This window comes from Camelus bactrianus, chromosome 2 (assembly GCF_048773025.1).
Source record: "Camelus bactrianus isolate YW-2024 breed Bactrian camel chromosome 2, ASM4877302v1, whole genome shotgun sequence".
Taxonomy (NCBI): Eukaryota; Metazoa; Chordata; class Mammalia; order Artiodactyla; family Camelidae; genus Camelus; species Camelus bactrianus.
The window spans coordinates 56818905-56844360 of NC_133540.1; the positions used below are offsets into that span (position 1 = coordinate 56818905).

General features: G+C 33.3%; 1 protein-coding gene across 8 annotated transcripts in view; it reads left to right on the forward strand.

Annotated features, from left to right (window-relative positions):
- Nucleotides 1–25456, forward strand: part of ZGRF1 (zinc finger GRF-type containing 1) — a 58798-nt gene that overhangs the window by 1139 nt on the left and 32203 nt on the right. For 6 of the 8 annotated variants that reach the window (XR_012499349.1, XM_045515787.2, XM_045515790.2 and 3 more), the window contains exons 2-11: nucleotides 2168–2257; nucleotides 3411–3491; nucleotides 6521–6580; nucleotides 7992–8177; nucleotides 8480–10697; nucleotides 14625–14698; nucleotides 16329–16379; nucleotides 17950–18033; nucleotides 22349–22451; nucleotides 22542–22639. Coding sequence is in view for 7 of the 8 variants with exons in the window: in XM_045515787.2 (XP_045371743.2) it covers nucleotides 2237–2257; nucleotides 3411–3491; nucleotides 6521–6580; nucleotides 7992–8177; nucleotides 8480–10697; nucleotides 14625–14698; nucleotides 16329–16379; nucleotides 17950–18033; nucleotides 22349–22451; nucleotides 22542–22639 (2976 nt within the window). In the remaining variant the exon portion in view is untranslated. The remainder of the gene's footprint in view (nucleotides 1–2167; nucleotides 2258–3410; nucleotides 3492–6520; nucleotides 6581–7991; nucleotides 8178–8479; nucleotides 10698–14624; nucleotides 14699–16328; nucleotides 16380–17949; nucleotides 18034–22348; nucleotides 22452–22541; nucleotides 22640–25456) is intronic. The other 2 variants (XM_045515791.2, XM_074342045.1) reach the window with 2 other exon arrangements.

Sequence of the window (25456 nt, forward strand, 5' to 3'; positions counted from 1 at the left end):
TATTTTGCAGTTCCTAAATAGCATCTAAGTGATTCTAAATTAGTAAATACTGGATTCCTAATCTGTAAATTGTGATGGTAATAACTACTTTTTAGGATTATGAAGCTGATAAATATATGTAAAAGATCTACTCCAATTTTTGCCTGACACAGTAGGTATTCAATAGTCACATAATGTTGTTTTTGTGAATATAAGCACAGAATTTAGACTGCTTAGTTTTGAATTCTGAATCTGTCATTTATTTACTCTATACTCTCAGGCAAATTTACCTATTATGCACCTCAGTTTCCTTTTTTGTAAATTGAATATAAAAAATAGTATCTATACCATAAGGTGTGAACATTGAAAGCATTTTAATAGTGTCTAGTGTATAATTGCACTGAAGAAGTAATAGCTGTTATTAAAGAGATCTGATGTTAATAATTGCCACATGCCAAGCACTGTGTTAACACCATGTAGTCTCATCTACATATATAGAATATCTAACCCATTCAGTGGCCAGAAGCAAGTTGCTGTAAAAGCAGCAGTGAGTGATATGTTTTCCTGGACCTCTCTGTTATCTTCTTGGGGTTCATTAGACATCTAGCAATCCTGTGGGCTGGAGGGGAGGGATACAGGATATGGGTGTTACATTTCTAAAAGGCAGTGTCCCTACCTGTGAACTTTGTCGTGGGACAAGTATTCATATCTCACTTGCCTCCCCCTTTCCCTCTCCTTTCTCCATTCAGCAGCCAGAGCAATCTCTGTAAAACCCATGTCAGATTGTATAATCTTATTCTTAAAATCCTGCCTTAGCTTCATACTGTCTTTATAGAAAGTCCGAATGACTTAGCATAAAAGAGAAGTCCCTCTGAATCCTGTTATTGCTCATGTTTTCAGTCTTATCTCTCACAACTCACTATCTTACACTTGATTGTACTCCTTAGAGTTCCTTAATTATGCCTTGCTCTTTTCCACAGGCCTTTGTACATGTTAATTCCTATCTGGAATTATCTTCCCTGGCATTTTTCCTTGATTAATGGTTATTTCAATTAACAGCTTAGACATGGCTTTCAGGAAGCCTAGCTTGATGGCCTAGACCATGTTGGGTGCCCCTCTTGCCTTATTTAATTGCAATTACTGTTTGTCACCCTACTCTACTGAAAATTCCTTGAGACAAGGAACAGTATTTTTGTTCATTTTAGTATCTCAGCCTAACACAATGTCTACACACAGTAAGTACTAAATATATGTAATTTACAAATAATATGTAGGTGGCCTTTTTTATATGTTTTATATGTATAAAGGAGTAATTTAACCCAGAATTACAAATTATAGCTTTATTGACACCCTTGCACACCTCCCCTGCAACCCACCCCAGATTTCAAACTTGAGCATGTATCACTATAACTTGCAGGACTTGTTAAATCATAGGCTGCTGGGACCCAACCCCAGATTTTCTGATTTAGTAGGTCAGGGTTGGGACCCAAGAATTTGAATTTCTAACTAGTTCCCAGCTGATGCTAATGCTGTTGTCCCAGGGATCAAGGGCAGTAGTTTAGGGGAAAAAAAAAATAATTTTCTTTGGCATCTCCATTTTTCAATTCACTGTCAGTGATTTTAGATTTCCAAATTTGCCTACAAAAACAATTTTATCCAATAGCGTAAGATAACTACAGTACTCACTGCAATGATATTGAAAAGGTTTTTCCTTGGAGAGGTATTATAATGTATAATTGGTCTTAGATACTGTGTTGTGTTAACTTCATGATGTAAAAGGAAAAATTTGAAATGCAAGTGGGCCATCTTGTGGTGACTGAAGCAATTCAGAAAAATGTTTAAAATTGAAGCTCTTTCTGTAAGGAACCAAGCAAGGGGGAAGAGGGGAGAAATCATATTTTCTGATACATATTATGGCATCTGAACAAAGGGTTTGCAGTCTGCTAATTATTTTATATATTGTACTTTTCTCTTTACTTGACAAATTCTTTTCCCACAGTGTGGTGTCAACTATTCTATTGTGTCCTCAGTGACAGATAATTTGATTACACCTGTGTTTACCTTGATAGTTACATAGTCTCGGAACGCTTAGATTCCTCACTCTGGTCAAGAGTTTTTGGGGAAAAATTGTATTTGATATTTAATCTTTTCATTAGGATTGAATATTCTTTGTCATTTTTGATTTTAGGTGGTATAAATAGTTGAATAACCACTGATAATTTTCTGGATCTGACTATATATAATTTCAGAAGGAACAATGGAACACCAAGAATTTATTGTAAGTCTTACCAGTTTTCACTGTTTCCTTTTTTCTTTCTTCCTTCCACAATTCACAAATATTTTTCTAGATTTAGCAAAACAAAACAAAACAAAACAACAAACCCAAAACTTAAAAGCAGCACACTCAGTTAAACTTGAATGTCATATAAACAGTGAGTAATTTTTTAGTATAACTGTGTATGTCTCAAATATTGTCCTATATTCTATGTGGCAACCCTGTATTTTGCCTGCTGTTCATCTTGGTTATACAAAGTCCTTTGGAACAAATTCTTTGGAAGCTTGGGACTTCTTTCTCTTGAAGAACTGGCATGCCTCTTCTATGTAGATTAGTGGTCCTTACCCTGTTTGATCTTAGGACCCTTTCATACTCTTAAATTAAAATTATTGAGGATCCCAAAGAATTTTTGATTATGGGGCTATATCTATTGCTGTCTTTCATATTAGAAATTATAATGGAAGTTTTAAAAATGTTTATTAATTCACTAAAAAATAGTAAACCCGTTACATTTAACATAAATTATATTTTGTAATGAAAAGTTTATTGTTCAAAAATAGTAACAACAGAAAAAAGCATATTGTAAAGAGTAGCATTGCTGTACATTTTTGCCAAATCTCTTTAACATTTGACTTAATAGAAGACAGCTAGATTCTCCAATCTGCTTCTGCATTTAATCTGAAATTGAATCTTGCAGTATTGCACGTGTTTAACCATGGGAGCCTCCACCAAGCATGACCAAGGAACTGAGATTAAAAGGCAAATGACATCATGAAAATAGTTTTGAATTCACAGAACTCTGAAAAAACTCTTGAGGGGGACACCTCTAGGAGTCTCTGGAATCCTGGACCTTGAGAACTGTACAGTTTTTCCCATCCCACCAGTGACTAGGAAGCTCAAAATTATTTTGTTTGTCAGTTAACTTTTCAGTTTCTTCCTTAGGTTTTACCTCTCTTTTCCCCCTCCCTTGCCTTTTACTACCTGGTTTTTTTTTTTCCCCCATTGATGTTTTGTTGTTACTGTTATGATATCTGTGCTTTTATTTTGATAAAAGAGATCTTAAATATGTTTTGTATGTAGGAAGAGTATAAAAATATGTAACATTTAATACCTATAAATGGAAACCATTTCTTTCCTTTGTATTTTTGGAAATAAGGTACTATATACTCATCAAAAGATGAAGAAGTCAAAAGTGTGGCAAGACGGAATTCTAAAGATCACTCACTTAGGAAACAAAGTAAGTGCAAAGCAGTTGACTGCAGAGCCCAAGAGGGGTTCTTGCCTTTTGACTGAATATTAAAAAAAACTCTGTGGATGATAAAATCTTAGATATGTCCATAAACTGACATGATGTGAAAACAGTTGTCAAATGATTCCCACATCACAATGATTAACTTGAATTACAAAATTTCAGTTAATACTATTTCATATATATTGATTTTTTTTATTTTTGAATTAGATTTTCTTTCTTTAGAAGCTTGTCAGGAATTTTGGCACATTTTTTCTTTGTAGATAGTAAGAGTTTAGCTATACAGAAAAAAATAACCTGTTAAAATATATTTCTAATACTGTAATGCTCACAGTGAAATGGTACATATAGAATTGACATACCATTTTAGAAGAGCTGCCAGTTTCTGAAATTATGTATAGAATTCTCTTCTATTTTTGGATTTTCCTTGAATCTGTTATTTTATCATATGATTCTGTCACCCTTGGGAGAATTATTTACTAGGATAATCTTTGACTCTACTAGGTGTGGTGATCCTTCTCTGTGGGTTTCTTTTCCCACCATTATCTCCAACTGCCAAATTTTATTGTTCTCTTATCAGTTCTCATGACCTTATTTAACATCCTTTTTCCTCAATTTTTCATAACACCTCTTGTTCATTAGATTTCTGTGACAACACACTCTCTTGATGTTATTTACTGACCACTTCTAAGTATTTTCTGTGGGCTCATTCTCTTCCCATACTTAAAATTTTTACTCAGGACTCAGGCATACGTGCTTCCGTAAAAAGACAAATCAATCTCTCTCTTTACTTGATACATTTAAAGCAATATGCCTGGTACATAGTAAGCACTTGATAGGTTTTTAAAAAAAAATCAAAACAGGGTGGTGGGAAAAATGGGTGAAGGAGGTCAAAAGGTACAAACTTCCACTTCCAAAATAAACAAGTCATGGTGCTATAATGTACAATATAGCAACTATAGTTAATAATACTGTATTATATATTTGAAAATTGCAGAGAGTAAAAAAGTCCTCATCACAAGAAAAAGAATTTTTGTAACTACGGATGGTGATGGATGGTAGCTAGACTTATGATCATTTTGCAGTGCATACAAATATCAAATCATTGAGTTGTACACCTGGAAATTATATATATATCAAAAATATACCTTGATAAAATAAATAAATGACTAAAGCAGATTGCTCTCACTGTGGGTGGGCTTCATCCAATCAGTGGAAGGCCTAAATAGAAAAAAAAAGGAGAAAACTAGTTTTGCCTTAAGCTTTCAAGTTCAACTTATAAATCCTATTCAATTTATAAACCTAGTTTAGTTTAACTTCTAGTTGAGTCCTTGCTTAATATTTAATCAACTTTAGTTGAACAAGCTAGATACTTTTAAGCTAATTAATCCATTCACTGTCCAATGTGATCCTGTATTCTTTTATGTTGTTCCTATTCAGTTAAGGCCAAGTCTTTAAAATTTTATAGATTTTGTGTTATATTAATAAGATATATGATTAGATTCTGCCTGTCCTGCAAGTCTTCTAATACAGAATCACTGTATTAACCATATGCTAGTGGTATTATCCAATTTTATCTTCAACTCTAGCATATATTTATTGATATACCTCAACTGGTAGGTTATAAGAAAACAAAATAAATACAAGTTAGTCCCAGAGGTTTTGTGTGATCCAGAGAAGCCAATAATCTCATATCCTAAATAACACCTTTGTTTCCAAATCCAAGCCATTGCTTACACTGTTTCTCTTGCTAGTAATGCCTTTTCTCTATGTATTCAAATTCTGACTGTCAGGGTTATTCATCTTTAATTAAGTCATCATTCAACACACATATTTCTCTTATGTACTGGGAAAATTCAACTAAGATAATTTGGAAGCAATGTAGAAGAGCAGTTAAATGTCAAATAGACGTTAGCCTGAATCCTGCTCTTCACTTATCAGATGTTAATTAATCCATTCACTGTCCAATGTGATTCTTGGTAAGAAATCTGATTAAAGCACTACTCAGTACCCAACCCGCAGCCCTAAGGAAACATTAGTCTACTTATTATCTCTACACATTTGCATATTCTGGCCTTTTCATATGGATGGGGTTATGGAATAAGTGGTCTTTAGTGAATGACTTTTTTAGCATGTTTTCAAGGTTCATCCATGTTGAAGGATGTATCAATACTTCATCCCTTTTTATTGCTGAACTAATATTCGATTGTATGGATGTATCACATCTTGTTTATCCATTGGTGATTAACTTTTGAGTTGCTTTTACTTTTTGGTATTATGAATAACGCTGCTGCGAACATTTGTTTGCAAGTTTTTGGGAAGACATGTTTTCATTTCTCTGTATGTATACCTAGGGGTGGAATTGCTGGATCATTTGGGAACTCTGTTTATCTTTTAAAGAACTGCCAACAGTTTTTCAAAGTGATGGAAACTAATATTTAAGGGGCTAGTGGAGAAACCACTATGAAAAATGGCTAGAGAGACCCAAGGAGAAAGCCAGAAAATGATAATCACTTTAGCTTCTATTTTCTCCCATATCCCTCACATTCAACAAGTTTTATTCATTAAACTTCTTAAACAATTGTCATATCCCAGTGCTGATGACTTATTTCAAGCACTAAGTATCTCCTCGATCCTCCATACCATGCTGGTACAGTTATCTCTTTACTGATGATCTTTTTTCTTCATACTATTTCATATGTATTGATTTTTTGTTTTTGTTTTTGAGCTCATTCCAGTTCTGTTTTCTCCACAATCCCATCCCAAGATTCTCCTGGTAGGGATTAAGTTCTTGAATTTCTTGTATGTATGCTTTTGCTCTCTTGCACACACTGAATGGATATTTAGTAAACATTTGCGATAGATGCACTTTCTAATCCAAGTTAACAAAGGGGGTAATCCTTTCGTTACATGATTTACTTGTATAACACTTTCTGATTTGCTTTTGAAGATGTTTAAGAAAAAAAGATGTCTCTTTTTTTAAAAACATTTTTAACGTTTGTTTTGTCTTAATACAGGCAATTTTATATGATGACAAAGGACAGTGTTTGGAGAGTATATTTCTTAAGTGCCCTGAGGTATTTTAATGTACCTATCTTTTAAGTTACTGTTAAAAAATCTTATTTCCTTTATAAATATTGTTAAGTAGTATAGTAATAATGGTACTAATACTAATAATTATAGCTATTAAGTATTGAACATTTATTATTAGCCAGACTCTGCTAAAAGCTTTTAGATCTTGTTTTATTTAATGTTTATAAACCCTGTGATTTTTGTAGACTAGGAGTGTAGTACAAAAGGTTAAGTAACTTGCCCAGGTTCAGAGTTATAGTGGTAGGGCTGGGATTTGAACCCAGAAAGTATCCAACTCTATTATGTGGTTTTGATAAGGAGAGAACTACAGTGGGATATATTTTGTGAAATTATCCTATTTAAAATATTTTCTCAAATAGCCTATTTTCCTTTGTTGGAAAAGGAAGGAAACGGAACTAAAGGGAACTAAAGGTATAAAGAATAAGAATATTAGAGTTGTTTGTTCTGGTTTCATTTCCCACTTTCACATACTTCCTACCTATCCTAACCTTTCTGTATTTAACTTACACACTGTAAAATGTAGACTTTAGCCAGACTTTACTGGGTTAGTCTGACAATTATAAATAGCTTATGTTAAGTGCCTAGCAGTTTAGTACGGTGATGCTAAAAGTATTAAAATGCGTATTTCTATTATCATTGTGTTGATTTTGGCCATGTTACTTAATCTATTTAAAAATTTTATATGACATGAATAGTGGTTGTGGAATTTTTATACTTATTGAAAGAGGGTCTATGAGAAATGCTATTTTATTTGATGCTTATTTAGTGGTAACAACTGCTGTTATTATTTTGTTTAAAATTATTCATGAGTAAAGATTAAGTATTTTATCTATGATAATACACAGATTTTGTGTTGTAAACTAGATTGATAATCTTATTTTTATGCTACAGTCAGGAAGGTGGCAAGTACTATATTTTGTTTTTTAAGGTGATTAAAAATGCTTTTTTTGGATATGATTATTTAAGTAACAATTTATAATACTTTAGTGATAATTATGAGCATGTATCCAATTCACATTAATTTATAAAAATATATAACTTATTATTTAATAGCTTTAATTTTTAAAAATTACATTTAGTTTTATGGATTCTAAATGAAGTCCTTGAGAGGAGACATATTTTTCTTGCTTGTCTTTGTATCCCCCATGTATAACAAAAGTCCTCGTATACATCCCTAATGTGTATTGATGAATAAACAAATTAGTGACTTTTTTGTTGTTGTATTACTTTTTTTGTGCTTGTTGATAGTTAACTAGTGCATAGTAATAAAATTCATTCAACAACTATTTATTGAATATCCATTATGTCCTTGCTTGTGCCAGTAGCTTATTAGAACACATAGATAATCAGATAATTAGATGTATATGATTCTGACATTTATTCTTTAAAATTTAGGTGAAACCTGGAGATGATTTAGAAAGTGATCGTTACTTAATCACAGTCGAAGAGGTTAAAGTTGCTGGAAGCATAGATATTAAACAGGATGTTAGTAAAGAAGCACCAGCGGTAAATTCAAAGAGGTTTTTATCTTCTGGCCAGTCCCTTGGATGTCAGCCTTCTGGTTTGAAAAGGAAGTTTACTGTAAGTTTCTCTGTTGAAAATAATAAATCAATGTATGTTTACAAAATTGTTTAAAGAAGTAGTGAATTTTGAAGGTTCTGTGTTGTGTTATTAAAACAGTATTTTGTAGTATATGGTTAGCTAGAAAGGAAGAAAAACCTAATTAGAATAATCTTAATACAGATGAGTGTTTGCATTTTAACTTAGTAAATTTTATATTTTAATTATTACTTTACCTTGTGAAACGTACACTTTTTTATTTAGTTCTTTTCACATTTTCTTTGTAGTTTATGAAATAGCTAATAACTGTTTAATATTTTTAGGGTTTTCAAGGACCACATCAAGTGCCAAAGAAAATGGTTATTTCAGAAAATGGTGAATCAGCTGCTTTACTTGAGGCTAAGAAACCTGGCCCTATTTTTCTTTCTCCATTCTACAGTACACCTCCTTTGTTTTCTACTGTTGGCAAGGAAGATATAAATAATATGACAACAGACCATGGGAACATTGTCTCTTATAAGAACAGAGAAAGAAATGGCATACCTTTTTCTTCTGTTGTCTCTACACCATCCTTTGAGATTAACCGAGAAATGCTATGTGAAGAAAATTATCTTTGTTCTCCTGTCAGTTCTGTAAATAAGCATTCAGATTCTTTACTGACCAACGAGCCCATGAAAAGAGAGAGTTTGGTATCTCACTATTCAGGAGTTTCACAAAACATTAGAAGCAAAGCCCAGATATTAGCTCTGTTGAAGTCCAAGCCAATTAGTACGTCTAAGGAACTAAATTCTGAGATTACAAGACATTTCCCTCAGATAAAACCACAAGGAAGTTTAAAAATTCCTACTAAGTCAGAGTGCTTAATTGAACAGGAAGAGGATGCTGAGGTGAAAAGCACAGAAAGTTTATACCACCACTATCAATCAGAAAATGCCATGAGAAATAAAAGCCGGTGGGCCATATATTTATCTTCACAGAGTTCAACTATGCATTCTTCTTCAGTAGAAGGGAATGATACAGAAAAAAACCCGGAGGCCCAGGGAGGTAATATAAATTTAAATTCGAAAGACCTTTTTGTGCAAAAAAGGATACAGTTCTTTGAAACAAGTGCTGAAAAGGGAAAAAAGTATAATGAAGACAAGCCAGTAGATGATAATGATCAACCCTGGGATCAAGAAGTAAAATTAGAAACTCCTTCATTCTGTGAAAGCTGCAATTTACCAGTTACCTGTAGCAATGTAGAAAATGATGGCTTATTATCAGAATCTGACGTTCCAGAAAATAATAAAATGCCTGTTAATCACAAGTACCAGATGGATATAAAAGAATCAATTCTCAGAGAAAAGGCTCAGGAGATAAATATACATGGAACACCAGAAAGGGCATATAAACATCTACAAATTGAATCTAGTAACAATTCTGGGATCTCTGATGACATTACTGATACGTTTTCTAAAAGTAATACTGATAATGAAAACCTTAGTAGTATTCATGAACCTGTGAATAATGTAGCACAACCACTTGTGGAGGTAACTTTTAATCTGAACAATTTTGAAACCAGTGACACTGAGGAGGAGTCACAGGAAAGCAATAAAATCTCCCAGGATTCAGAGGGTTGGGTAAAGGAAACTTTGGTTCATGACAGCATTTCAAGATGTGAGAATGTAAGCGGTAACAAAGTTGACAGTGAACACTTGCCTCTCTCAGTGCCTATTGGGGGCAAACTTTCAGAGACATTTCCTATGAAAGAGATTCTACCATCACAGTTTTGTGATAAAACTTGTGTAGGCTTTGACATGGGACCTTGGAAAGCTGGAAACACTGGAAAAGAAATAAAAGAGGAGTGTAATGACACATTAAGCAATTTTGACTCATCTTTCGAGTGGACTGATGATGTATGCATAGGTAATAATGAAGACACTAGTGAATCTATCCAAAAAGTCAGAGTTAACTATGATTTTGCTTCACACCCAAATAAATCTATAGGTATAAACACAGATTTACATAGTCCTCAGTTTTTAAACATATCCAGTAATCAGAATCCTGAAAACAGCCTGTTTTCAGAAAAGGCTCAGCCTCAGCCTTTTTTTGTGGGAAGTGACTTAGACAAAAATACTGAACAGGTTTTACCATTAACCTCTAGCAGTGACAACAGTATCCGACTATTAAATGCGAATCAGAATCACTCTGAAGAATGTATTGCACTTGGTAAATCACATAGTCACGTTTCCAATTCTTCGTTTTATCCTCTGGGGAAAAAGCATCCTATTTCCAAAGACACAGAAGCACATGTTCCTGAATCTGAAGATTTGGGAAGGAGTAGATGTTTACAGCAGGATGCTACTGAAGTGGGAACTGTTGGAGAAGGCAAACAATATGGGAATAATCCTAGAAATTCTTCAGAACTTTCTGGATTAGTAAATAACATTTTCCTATTAAAATCATTGTCTGAACACAGTACGGCTTTAGAAGGCTTGGAAATACTGAAAAGGAAAAATAACTCCTTTAAACAACAAGGAACCCAGCAGACATATGAGCCAGGTAGCAATCCTGAAGGTTAAAATGGCATGTCTGTTTCGGATTGTTCTCTTTATAGTTCAGAGGATAAGAAGATAGATACTTGGTCTGGAGGCTACATTGAAGAATTACATAGTATTTAATATTTAAATAGGCAATACATATACTTGGTAAAACCAATTCTAATAGAGGATACTGTAGTGAAAAGTAAGTCTCCTTCCTACCACAGTTCTTTAGTCTACTCATAATTAGCCACGCTCTGCCTCCAGGGTATCCTTCCAAAATATGTTGTGCGTATGTATATAGGCACATATAAGTGAATATATATATATATGTATGTATGTGGTTGTGTGTGTGTGTGTGTGTGTGATAATTCATGATATGATACATTTTTGTACATGTGCCAGGAGATAACTTTTTTAAGAAAAAAATCATAATTTCATACTGGTATCTCTCATGTCAATTCTTAACCGCAGGGTTCCTCTTTCCTTCATTCCATTAATTGTGTTTCTTTAGTCTTACAGTGGAAAGAGCCCTGGGGCCCAACATCAGTGTATTTACTACCTCAGTTCTACAGTGCACACCAAATGGTTTCCAGGTTGTTAAACCATTATCACTAGTAGCAAAAACCAAATTTCCTTGGAGTTTTGTTTTTCTTTGTTTTGGGTTTTGTTTTTGTTTTTCATTTTTGGAATTTTTTTTTTTTTTGCTTTGGTTTTTTTTTTTTTTTTTGCAGGGGGAGGGGGTTTGTTTTTAAGAGTATGCCCTGAGACTACAGAGTTGGATTATTATGTTCCAAAGTTACTGAGTTACCTTTTATCTCTTGGTATGATTATGTTACCATTTTATATAAACATAGTTAAGTTCGTTGTTTAGTTTATATTCCATGAGGGATTTTTTGCCATCCTTGTCGATTTGTTTTTCTCGGATTCCTTCCTTATGTCTTTTATCCTATCACTGCCAACCTGCTGTAGGCAACCAATATATCATACCTGTGATTTGCAGGGGATGGTTTTCTAAAAAATAAGCAGCTCCATATATAAATTCTTTCTCCTCATTCAACGTAAGTTATCATATTCTATATATTCTTTAGCACCGTGCTTCTTTTTGCCTAATATATCCTGGAAATCACTTCATATCAATTCATATGACTTACCTTCATTTTGTTTGTTTTTAGCCATATAATTTTATTGTGTCGATGAACCATCATTTATGCAACGAGTCTCCAATATTTTGCTATTGCAAATGTCACAAAAGTAACCTTATATATCTGTATTTATGTAACTATATGGGCTTTTTGCATGTTGTTGGAGGTGTGTCTTCAGGGCAAATTCCTAGCAGTAGGGTTGTTAGATAAATGTATGTCTTTGTTAGATACTTCAAAATTCCCTCGAAGGAATCATACCATTTCTCACTCTCAGCAGTAACATGCGAGAATGCCTGTTTCTTTATAGCATTGCCAATCAAGTGTGTTGCCAAGCTTTTGAATTTTTACCAATCTAATAGGTGAGAAATGAGAGTGTATTTTAAGTTTGTATTTCTATTACTACAAGTGAAATTGAGCTTTTCATATGCTTCAGCATCATTGGTTCTTTTTTGTGAACTGTCTGCTCTACCCTTTTGTCCAGTGTTTTAATGGTTGTTGATCTTTTTGTTCTCTTTGATTTGTAAGGGTTCTTTATAGGTTAGAGATATCAACCCTTTTTCTATAGTACCTGTTGCAGATATTTTCTTTCAGTATGTCATTGATTGGTATTTTGACTTGGCTTATAGTATGTTGCCAACAGCATTTTTTAAAGAAAGATAGTATTATAGAACATTTTAGTAAATATGATGTATATATGAATCTGAATGAACAAGTTACTTTATGATACTCAAAGGTTAAAATTGAACTCTTATTTGAATATCTCAAGGAATCCCTGAGGAAAAATAGGAGTAAATTATTATACCTAGAAAAATGTTTCTTTAAAATGTAGTTAGATTTGATGATGATTGTTAGTTTATTTTCTAAAAAGCTAAAAATAAGAAACTTTTGAAAAATATATGTGGGTAGATGTGGTAATGAAATGTCATATAAGGATATGAATTCCTAATACGAAGATTTAGAAATTATAGAATTTAGTTTTGGGAAATTTACTCTTTTCTCATTAAGTTGGAAAAGGGGATTACAGTTGATTCTCATTATTTGTGGTGGTTATGTTCTATAAAGTCACCAAACGGAATTAGTGAACAATGAGCCATTGCTTTTAGGAGAAATGCAGGGTTAGTTTCCTTCAAATCTCTGGTTAGAACATTTTTGTCAATTATCAATGCCAAACCTTGTTTTATGTGTTTCCATTTAAAGACACCTTATTTAATATATATTGTTTTCTTCTTCTTCTTTTTTTAATGACAAGGAGGTAATTAGGTTTGCTTGTTTGTTTATGTATTTATTTATATTTGGAGGATTTACTGGGAGTTGAACCCAGGACCTCATGCATGCTAAGTATGCGCTCTACCACTTGAGCTATACCCTTCCCTCTATATTGTTGATTAACTTTGAACTCGTGACCAACAACACTATAACTCATGCCTAAATGAAACTTATCACATGTTTTCTGCACAGGAAACATCACAGCCTTCTTGCACTTAGAAACACTAGGCAGCACTATGCTTAGGGAACATTTTAGATAGCAAAGTCACCAACAGAAAGCCCCAAAATGTGAAAAATGTACAAAATAGACCATAAAAAGGACACTTGTTTATAGTGTAAGAGCTGAAATTAGAAGGCAGAATGTTGCCTTGTTCTACCTCAGCTGGGAATGCGCACATCGAGCAACTCATTTTTTTTGTAGCTCTGCATGTCTGCAAATGACCTCAGAAACACTGAGTATTGATTTGGGGGTTACAAGTAAATTTTAGCAAGTAGGCGGAATCTGTGAATAAGGAGGATTGACTCTGTTTTCTGATATATTTCTCTAAAAATGATTAAATTGGTTTTCTCGAGACAGTTTGAGAAAATGGAATTTTTTATTGGAATATAACAAATAACTTCATGGAGCTTAATACAGAATTATAGGAAAATTAGTTTTACCACCATTTAGGATACGTGAAAGTGTTTTAAAAAATTTTTTCTCAAGTAGAAGTTTTTGTGAGATGATTAAATATATTTTAGAAATGTTAATTTAGAATTTTATTCTTGAGTGGAAGCAGTAAAGGAAAACACAATTTTCATCCAGTGCCTTTTTAAAGCCCTTTTTCTAAATAACCTCAAGTTCCAAAATCCACTTTTTTTGTTGTTGTATTTAATTTATTCTGGGTTTTTACAAGAAAATAATGAAACTAAAAATAACAACTGGAAAAAATGTTTTTAGATATAGCTAAATGTCTAAAAATATAGCTGTTTTTTAAAGAGTAATAACCACTTTAAAATTATAGTCTTACTGGTGACTTTAGAAGAAATTATTGAATTGAATTTCTATTAAGAAAAAAACTCTCCTTTTAAATGGATACCTGATAAGGTGGTATGTGGTCTAGCCACCTTGTCCTTTCCACTCTGCAGGCTTGCCAGCTTTTTTGTCTCAGTCTTTAGACTTGTTCTGCTTTTCTCCTGAACACCTAACACTTTTACCCCTCATATAGCTGTTTTTCTCATGTCTTCAGGTCTCAGCATAAATGTTAACTTCCTATGAGCGGTCTCTCCGGATCATCCTAAAGTTACTTTCCGTTGTATCACCCTGTGTTATGAAATCCTGTTGTATCACAATCTGGATTTGTTTATCTTCTGTGTCTCTCTCTTCAAGGGATCTTGTTTGTTTTGTTCACTGCTGTTTTCCCAGTCCTTGGCATACTGTACTTAGAAAATAGTTTAAGTTATATTCCATGTTTCTTTCCATTTTAGAAATAAGTTAAAATTTTTAGAGCACTGCTGTATGTTTGATAAATAAGATCATTGGATTTTGTCCATTATAGCTAGGAAACCATTGACTACAGTAGTGTCACAAGCTATACCAAAGTCTCCTTATCTGAACCAGGATCCTCAACAGGTACATTTTTTTTCTGTCAATACATTTTTTATTTTGATATAGAATGTTCTGTAGTTTGTGATGAGATTATAGAAATACAGAGGGTCTGAAGCTATCTTGGTTCATGACCTGCCCTGTATTTCAGTAATTTTTTTTTATTGCATTCCTTGGCCAAAAGAAATCTCACAGTTCCATTTATTTAATTAGTAGAATTAGAAACTTAAGTATCATGTCCTAGTAACTTGGTAAGTTTTTTTTTTTTTTCAGTTTTATTGTGATATAGCATTGTATTAGTTTAAGATGTACAACATAATGATTTGATATATGCATAAATTGTGAAACGATTACCATAAGCATTTTATTTTTGAATAAACACAGTAATGGAATCTGTGCACTTGTTGGGCACTGTGCAACTTCTCAAAACTTGGAAAATAGATTCAGTTTCCTGGTCCACATTGATTTTTTTTCTTTTTTCTTCCTTTTTTTTTTTTTTTTTATCATTTTTTGGGAGGAGGTAATTATGTTTATTTGTTTATTTTTAATGGAGGTACCGGGGATTGAACCAGGGACCTCGTGTATGTTAAGCGTGCACTCTACCACTGAGCTATAACCCTCACCCCCCGATTTTTGCATGGTAATTGATTTTTATCATAGCAGTTTCCTAAAACCCAGCTTCACAAGGATGTGATGTCACTAGAAGAAGTACACGAGATCCACTGTTGAAACTGAGCTACCTTGAGTTAGTAGTTTGTTCATTTTCTGACAGATGTCTAATGAAACTGTATTTCCCTCAAATTTAAAATATCTTGTGGAATCCCCATTGAGTTCACTGTGGCACCCAAAAGTACCTCGTTACACCAGTTTGAGAACCATGGAAATAATATAGAAAGTAATAGTACTAATTATGATGAATTGGAATTCTAGAACAGATTATCTAGGTTAGCGTTTCTCACTCAATAAAGATGCTTTTAGGACTTTGGGAGGGACAATTCTTTCATTGTTTTGTTTACCCCCAGTTTGTATCATGCTCTTATTTTCCATGGTACTGGTCATTTTTTTTTTTAATAATATAAATTTTCTCCTCCTTTTTTAAATATAGAAAAAAGTAAAGAAAAAAATAAAACCTACCATACCACCCAGAGATAATTATTATTAACATTTCCAGCCTTTTTTTGGTATAAAGATAGGATTCGATTGATGGGTACAGATAGTTTTATGTCCTTTCTTCTTAGCACCACTGTATTTTCTCACATTATTAAAAACTCTTAAACATACCTTTAAAAAGTTACTTATCATTCCATCCTGTGGATATCCTACGCTTTGGACAAACACTTCCCTATCTTGGGCATTCAGAGTATTTCCAACTGACAACTTGAAAGGCCAAGAACAAGTTTCTTAGATTCTTGATACAACTCAAATCGAAATATCTTACTGTTTTACGTATGAATATTTGTTTCACTTCATAGTCACTAGTACTAAGATCTTTTAAAATTCTTGCTAAGTAAAAATAGTGTTTAATCAACACTTAGTTTTTATTGTTTTGATTATTATTAATGGTGTTATATTTCTTATGTCTAATAGAAATTTATATTTTATTTTCTAACTTACTATTACCTTTTGGCTTATCTTATATTACCATTCTATTCCTAAGATGATAAAAGAAAATGAAGTTGAACCGAGTGAATCACTTCAGTCTTTGCAGGTAAGTTACCTTTAAAATGTAAAGTAGGCAGAAATTGTACTTATTTATATAGTTATGGCATGTAATTTTTTATTTGTATTTTATATTGCCAGTTTTCAAACTTATTTGTAATTAGTTACCCTCTTATATATATTTAGATGAGCCTGCTGTCTTGTATAAATGTCCTTTGTTGTCAGTTGGATTTGGTTAAATAACAAATCTTTTGTCATAAAACTAATTTTGCAAACTTGCAAGTGTTACCTAATGGAAGAATCGACATCGACAATTACAGCTACATCTGCAGTCTCTGTTGTCTAAAACAGCACAAAACAAACAAAATCTATTGTGGTGACTCAACCATTTTCACCCTTATGTAACAAGATCAAATATATAAAATAATAAACACTCAGCAGCTGCATAATTTAGCTTACAAATGATCACATTTTAATGTTTTTTTTTATCACTTAAAAAATATGGTTTAAACTTTTTCAAGGATAGTTGTCACAAGGTATAAACGCAAATTAATACTGTCACTGTTTTTCCCTCTAGGATGAGTTGCCATTTAAAATAAATTTATTTTTAAAACAAAGTATTTTATAGTCTCACAGTAATGAAAAAGCTCTTACAGTCTTCTGCAAAAAAAATTTAAATCTTTTTAGCATTAATATAGGAGTACATTTGTATTTTTGTAATAATTTTCTTGCTACAACTCTGAAACAATCTCTTCATGGACACTAGTAATAGAAGGAACTTAACAAAACTTAAAATTAGGGTACTCTTTGAGGATATACTTAATGCCACCTTTGCCTTAGTTCTATAAGTGTAATTAGCTACACATAGCAAAGGAGTTAGAGGATACTATGCTAATTATTTTTAAAACTCACTGTATTAAAAAATGCTAGTTCTAAAATATAAGTTGAATGTTTTAAAAGCTACTTGATTGGCAGTTGTGCTTATATATAATGTTATAAAAGAAAATGACCATTGTTTGAAGAAATACATTATTTTACCTCCTCTGTCTATTGAGAACAATTTTTCCCCTCCATATTTCTTAAACATAAAAATAGTACTTCTATAGTTGAGTTCATTTTCTAAGTCTGTAATTCATATTAGAAATTATGGCTATTTTATCTAATTACTTGATGAACTAAAAATAATTAATTGCTGTTGTCTATATCTTGTGTTTTATGGTTGCTAGGTGGTTCATTCTTTAAATTATTACACTTTTTATAATTTTTCCTTCTTTAATTTCACACAGATTTTTGAATTAAATAATCAGTGTTAACATAAATATTAGTATGGGAATTATAACATACCCATTCATTTTTTTCTAGTGTTAAAATAATTCAATTAAAAGTTTAGAATTTGAATTTTCAATATTCTGAGTTTTAGAATTAATTAGTATAGTACTTTTTCTATAGAGTTCTCCTTTGCCAGGGGTAACTTGTAGGTCTGTATAGAGAAGCAAGATGGAGATGACATGTGTATTTTCAAAGGACAAACTTTAAGTCTGGGGAGTATTTTCCCATTAAACTCATAAACCACCTACAAAACTATTTTAGCTAATACACTTAATGATATTTTATCCTAGTTCTTTCCCTTGGGCAGTGAAGAAGAGACTGCTTTTCCAGCTCTTATTCCTAAACAAATGGAGAGAAAAATCTGTGACCCTAAGGTAAAATTTGTGAAGAATGTTGATTTTCTAAACCACTCTGTCTTCCTACTATTTTCTACACAACTATCAGAGTTTTCATAGCAGAAGGTTAGTGAGCATAATGAATTAACCTGGTTTTAAGAACAGGAGAAACTAGTAATTCTTACCCCCTGCCTTTTTTCTTTTTGGTTTTGAGCCCTCTCTCTTTTACTCTGAACTAATAATGCATTATCTATACGTAGGATTCCCTAGAGGTTGGACACAAAGATATGTAAAATACAATTAATAAATATTCTGTGGAGAACAAAGTGAAGATCTTTATAAATAGTTCACCACTTTTACTGCAGGCTGAATCTATGGAAGTATATATAACCCAAGCTCTAAGTAGTGCTGCCCACTCCACAGCAAAAATCGATAGAGACAACAGCATATAAATGGTTGGGTTTTGTAAATAGTGATGCTTTCCCTAAAACTCCACAGCCCTCCGGAAAAGATCTGCATAGCAGCATAGAAAGCAAGGCATCTATTTGCTTGTAGAGAATTTGTATTCCCAGTCAAACAAAGCAGAATATATAGTCTTTAAAAACTTTAGGCTTTTTTTTTTTTTTACTGAAATGTGTGTGTTTTAAAATTCAGAATAATGTTTTCAACAGAAGTCCTGTTGAAGAGGCATTTTAGATTTGATTTTTCTTTCAAATGTGTGGTTTAGAATCTTCAGTTTTAAATAAGAGATTATTCAGATTATATATTATTGTCATTTTGTTAATTTATCAGTTTGAAATAAATTTATCCTTTATGTACATTCCTTTGGCTTTATAGCGGTCTTATTTTTCCACTTTCTGGGTAGGCTTTGTCACCCTGCGTAGAGTAAAAATCCGAGAACCCTCAAGAGGGCAGCAGAGAAAGCCATTTGAAGTCTGAAAGCAGACTAAGTCTCCGAAGGGATGAAAGCACCCCTCCAAGGTGCATGTCTGTCTTGGTACTGATAGGCCTTTTTTCTTAGAGCTATAGGGTGAGACCATCTGGGAGGTAGGGAGCCTATCATCCCTCTTGCTAGGGAGCCTATCATCCCTCTTGCTAATAGCCTGATAGTTTACAAAACCCTTAAACAAAGGAAAATGCATCCTCTGTTACTTCTCTTTCTTCATATGTTTGTTTGCCTCCTATATTTCAAGCCTGGTGTTAAATGCAGGTGATACCCTGATGAAGCAGAGAAGTTTCTGCCCTCAAGGAGTTTGCAGTACAGTTAATATACAGATAAGAAGAAACTTCATTGTAGTATCATATGATGTCCGTAGTGGAAAATTGTATAATATCTAGTGGAGGCATAAGAAAGGCACACCTGTGTCTTTCTGGCTTAATCACCCTGTTATTACTACTTCTTATGTTTATTATTAAAAAAACATACTTATTAATCTTGAACTTGAATGCATTTAAATCACTGCACTTTAAACTAGTTAGCCTACCCATAACATGTTTTAGGAGAAATAGGTATGTTTCCTCGTTTTCATTATTAGTCTCAGTAAATATTTACATTAAGTAATAATAGAAAGCTGAATTATGCATTATTTTCTTTGTATATATGCATTGTAAATATATAAATTTATGCAGTACTCATTTTTAATAATTTACTATAGCCTGTTGAGTTTCAAGGGCATCAAGTGAAAGGATCAGCTACTAGTGCTGTGATGGTCAGAGGACACAGCTCACAGCTAGAATGCAGTCAGCTTCCAGAGAGCATTGCATATGATAACTATACAACAGACACTTGTTTTCTGACACCAAAGTTGCCTAGCACTTGTATGCAGATTGACTTCTTGCAGGTAAAAATATTTTTATATTGTATCGTGCCAAATCATTTCCTTTATGTCAGTACTAAATTTTGCAAAGAGAGTGTATTTAAATCTTTGTACAGTTGTAAGTTAAAAAGGAGTTTAGTAAGTTGAAGAAGCATAATAAATCAAACTAAGATAAAAATATTTGAAGGATTTTCACCTTTTTAGGATCAGAAATTTAAAGGATTACTTTTCACTTCAGAGAAGACTAGGAATTCATGACAAGAGCAGATAGGCAGATTATATATAGAAAATATGTTTAACAGCTGGTAGATTTTTTTTTCCCTTCTAATGTCCACCCTCCTCCCCGCTAAATATGACACCATGTACTTCTCATTTCTACCAAATGGAATAAGTTATGTAGAGAGGATGATAATGCATGTATTTAAAATGATACCTGTTAAAGAGATTTAAAAAAATTTTTCCGTTTTTAATTAATACACATACAAAATAAGTGTGCAGATCATAGGCACACAGCTCAATAATTACCACAAAGTGAACACACCCAGGTAACCTCTACCCTTAAGAAATAGAGCATTACCAGCATTCCAGAAGGCCCCCTTCTGCCCCCTTTCAATCACTACCCCTTCCATTCTCCCCAAAGATAACCACTATCTTGACTTATAGTACCATATATGAATTTTGTTTTTTAGAACTTTATGTAAGTAGAGTAATACACAGTGTATTTTTTGTGTCTGGCTTTTTCTGTTCAACATTGCAATTTTGAAACTCATCCATGTTGTTATCTGTGGCTGTACTTCATTCATTTTTGTTGCTGGTATAGATTCCGTTGTGTAAATACACCCCAGTACATTCTTCAGTGTTTGGGTTGTTTGCATTTGGGGGCTCTTAAAGATAATACTGCTGTGAACATTCACATACCGTCATTAACATGTACGTACATGACACGCTTCTGTTAGTGACACTACCTGGAAGTGGGATTGTTGAATCACTAGATGTGCATGTTTTTACTTTTAGTAGATAATGCCAAACTGCTTTCCAAATGGTTGTTTTAGTTTGCCTTTCTGTCAGGAGTGTATGGGAGTTCCCATCACTCTACGTCTTCATCAGCACTTGGTGATGACAGTTTTTTTGCTTTGAATTTTAGCTGTGCTGGTGGGTATGTAGTGGTATTTCAGTGATATTCATTGTGATTTTAGTTTGCATTTTCCTGCCTAACAATGAGGTTGGGACCTTTTCATATGATTATTAGCCCTCTCCATTTCTTCTTTCATGATGTGTTTGTTAAGCTTCCTTCCTCAGTTTTTAGTTGGTATGCTTATCTCCCCTGAGTCTGACTTTATCTTTCACTCTTGATGAATGGAAGTTTATAATTTTTAATGCAATACAATTTATCTGTTGTTCCTTTTCTGATTAGTGCTTTTTTGTTTTGTTTAAGAAGTTTTCCTCTATCCCAAAGTCATGAAGATATTCTCTCATATTGTAGAAACTTTATTATTTTGCCTTTCACATTTCGATCTAATTCACCTACAATTGATTTTATCTTCTCACTTTGTTCTTATCTTTTTGCACTTTGAATTATCTTAACAGGTTCCATACATACACATAGAGATGTTGGGAATTTGATTGGAATTTCATAGATCTTGTACATAGATATTGGGGAGAATTGACATTTTTGAACTTTTAAAAAAATTTTGTATTTCATCAAATTCTAAGATACTATCACCAATTGTAAGAAGCACTATTATAACATATACCACTAAGAAAAAAGAGCAGTTAACATTATACAATGCTTTATCATTGCCTTTTTTTACATTAAAAAAAGTAAAAAAAAATCATAAAACTGAGAATCTTAACTTTTTTTTAATCTTAACCATTTTTATGTGCACACGTTAGTAATGGAAAGTTATTTACAGTGTTATGAAACAGATCTCCAAAGCCTTTTCACCTTCAGTTAGATTTTTAATGTTATATTTATTGAAAGACTCTTAGATTTATTTGAGCATAGATTTTTATTGTATATCACGCTGCTTTGTTTTCTTGTCTTTCTGTGAACACAGTACTTTTTTGTTCGGTGCTAAACCTTAGTGTGATCTTTTTGAAGACATTTAAACAGCAAAATTACTTAATAACGTATAATATTAACAGTGCACAAACTCATATTTAAGTGATCATTATATGAACAGTATGAATACTTTGCATATAGTTGTACATGCACAGGCAATGACAGCTATGTCACAACTGTTGCCTGTCCTATAGAGGTGTAAAAATGTCATCATTTTTAAGGTGCGTCCCTATTTTAAAGATGTTAAGATGTAAGAAATGTGAGTCATAAGAACTGATGAAATATGATGTACTCTGCTTTCCCTGAATGGAGTTGGCTTCATAATGTTCTTCATATTTCTGTTTTTCTGTGTCTCAAGTTATAACCATAACTGTATGTATATGTGTGGATACATAGAGGTATATAGAGAGATAGATAAGATATGGATATGTACACATAATTTTTCTAAACTCATAAATGGATCTCTATTTTCTAGTCCTCAGATGAAGAAAACTTTCCAAAAGGAGGTACTAACTTTAATATTGAAGACAAGTTTCAAGTGATAGCTGAGTCTAATAAGGACTCAGTTGAAAATGATTGTAAGTAAATTGTAAATAAAATTAACATTAAAAAGTATTTGACATTGAACAAACTGTTGTGAAAAGATCCATGCTTTTTTTCCCCCACAGCAATTTTAGATTTCTCTCCTAAAGATTCAGAACATTCTTACCATTATTTGGATTATAACTTTAAATCAGCAGAGAGTACTTCGTGGGAAGCAAATAAGGTATAATGTAAACAAAGTTTTAATAGTTGTGAGTAAAAAATTTTGGTAGTCTTATAAAAAATGCCTATTAAAAACTAAAAAGAAAAATCAAAATCTTAAGACTGGGTGATTTTTTTTTTAACATGATCAAGAAAGTTAATGAACAACCAACCAACATTATTTTAATAATGAAATGCACAAAGTAATTTCTGTTAGAATAAGTAACAAAATGTGGATGATTACTATCTTTGTTATTCACAGATTTTTCTGTAATGTTACATGAAATGAGAGGCATATATAATTAGAAAGGAAGAAATAGAAATTAGAAGAATCAGTTAAAAATGAGAGGTTTAAGAGTAATTTTGTAAAGGAGCTGAAGACGAGATAAGCTTGAAAAATTAATAACTTTCCTAAACCAAATAGAAAATATAATAGAAAAAGAGTCCCAACAATAGTAACAAATATATAATGCAATGCCTAAGCATGATCGTAATTGGAAATGTGTGGAATGTGTGAAATAGACTATGAAATTTTACTGTGAAATTTGAAATTCATGATAAATAGGAATCCAGCAGTATTTATTGAATGCCTTCTTTAGGTCAGGAAATTGTAAACTAGGGTATAGGGTTATGGACAAAATAGGAATGATTTCTGTTTTTAAAGGCCAGCAGCAGGAGAAAGATTTTAATGAAGAGAACAAACAAATGAATTGAGACAATTACTATGTAGAAAAGCTGTGAAAATACTCTGAAATTATAGGGGAATCTACATTATGGATGATTGGGAAGTCTTAAGCTATGGCAGCAGTGAGGGGAAGAACATACCATGTAAAGAGACAACAAGTATAAATACCCTGAGATTGAAAAGAATTGGGCGGGCTCGAGAAAGTGAAAGAAGGCCGAAGTAGCTGGATTGTGGACAGGGAAAGCAGTAATTAAACTGAAACATGAGCGGGACCAGACATAGTCTTGCAGGTTAGGTCAGGCTAAAAACTTTGATACTGCTGTGTTCAACTGAGAAATCACTGAAGGATTTTCAGCAGAAAGTCACATGATTCAATTTACATTTTTTAAAGGTTTTGTTGGCTGCTATGTGGAAGATGGATTAGATGGGCACTGTGGTGGAAGCAGGGAAACCAGTTAAGAAGACCCTTAGATGATAATGACTTGAAGCAGGGATTGTGGCAGTGAAAGTATAGAGGAGTTGAAATTTTGGAGGTAGAAGCATGGATGTTGCTGGTTTGGATGTACAGAATAGGATGAAAGAGGGGATGAGAAAGACTCCTGCTTTCTGATTTAGCAATGTGGACTGCGGTGGGCTTTACTGAGGCAGTAAGATGGAGGAGTGTATTAGTCTGCTCAGGTTGCTGTAACAAAATACCACAGGATGAGTTGCTTAAAAAATTTATTTTGTCACAGTTCTGGGGGCTAGAAGTCCCAAATCAAAGTTCTGGTGAGAACTCTGCTCCCGCTCACAGATGGCTCCCTTCTCACTATATCCTCACATGGCTTTCCTAGGTATGTGAGAGAGAGAGACACACACAGAAACAGAGAGAGAGCAGGCGAGCTAGAGAGCTCTCTTGTAACACTAATGCTGTGTGATCAGGATACCATTCTTATGACCTTTAGTACCTCTTAAAGCCCCTGTCTTCAAATACAGTCACATTCGGGGTTAGGACTTCAATAAAACAAAATTCAGCTATGAATTCTGGGGGGACACAGTTCAGTCCACATCAGGAGGACCAGGTTTGGGGGGGTATATGGAAGTGGAAGGAATGCCTGTGTGACAGTCAAGTAGAGATGTTAAGTAAGAAGTTGGGTACATGGGTCTGGTTCAGAGGAGAAGTTTGTGTAGTCATTTACACATAGAAAAGTTTAAAGTACTGAGAATGGATAGGTTTATTTAGAGTAGAGAGTGTGTCATATCCCATTCTGAAGAACTGGAGGGTGGAGAGGGTTAGTTATATCAATTATTGGTGAGACATCTAATAAAATGAGAAAAGAAACATCGCATTTGGCAACTTGGAGGTCTTGGGTGACCTTGGCAAGAGTACTTGCAGTGAAATAGAGTAGAAATCAGTAAAAAGTGGATTAAATAGTGAATAGGTAAGAAAATAGAGGCAGTGTTTGTGTAAAACTCTTTAGAATACCATATTTGGTCAGTCAGTCACTCCTTTATCAACTATTTCTTGAGCAACTGCTGTGTGTTGCACAGTTTTAGGTGCTAGAGATAGGCCTGTGAATAAAACAGGCAAAGACCTGCCCTCATGGAACTTAAATTCTAATGAAAAGAGACAGACAATAAGAGGGTTTTAAGTGCTATGGAGAACAATAAAGCCATGTGAGAGGGATAAGAGTGCAGATGTGGATAGAGTTCTATTTTACATAGGTCAAGTAGGGCCTCTCTGCTAAAATAACATTGGAGTAGAGATCTGAAGGAAGAAAGAGGTCCATGCAGGTATCTGGAGGAAGAGCATTACAAGCACAGGAAATAGCAAATGTAAATGTTCTGAGGCAGGAGAGTGCTGGCCAGTTTGTAGAACAGCAAGGAGATTGCCATGGAGTGAGTGAGTTTGAAGAGGAGGTAAGGTTCCTAATCTTGCAGGGCGGTTCCATGAGACATTGTCAGAGCTGCATTGTACTTTGAGAGAGATCCAGAACCATTGGAATTTTAGTGAGAGGAGTGAAACGATTGAATTTACATTTGGCAAGAACTCTCTGGCAGGTTTGTAGAGAAAGTACTATGGGAACAGGGTGTAATACTCAGTAAGTATTGCCTGTGATTGTTCTCTTGTTTTGAAGGGACAGTACAATCTAGACTGCCTGTGTTTGAATTCCA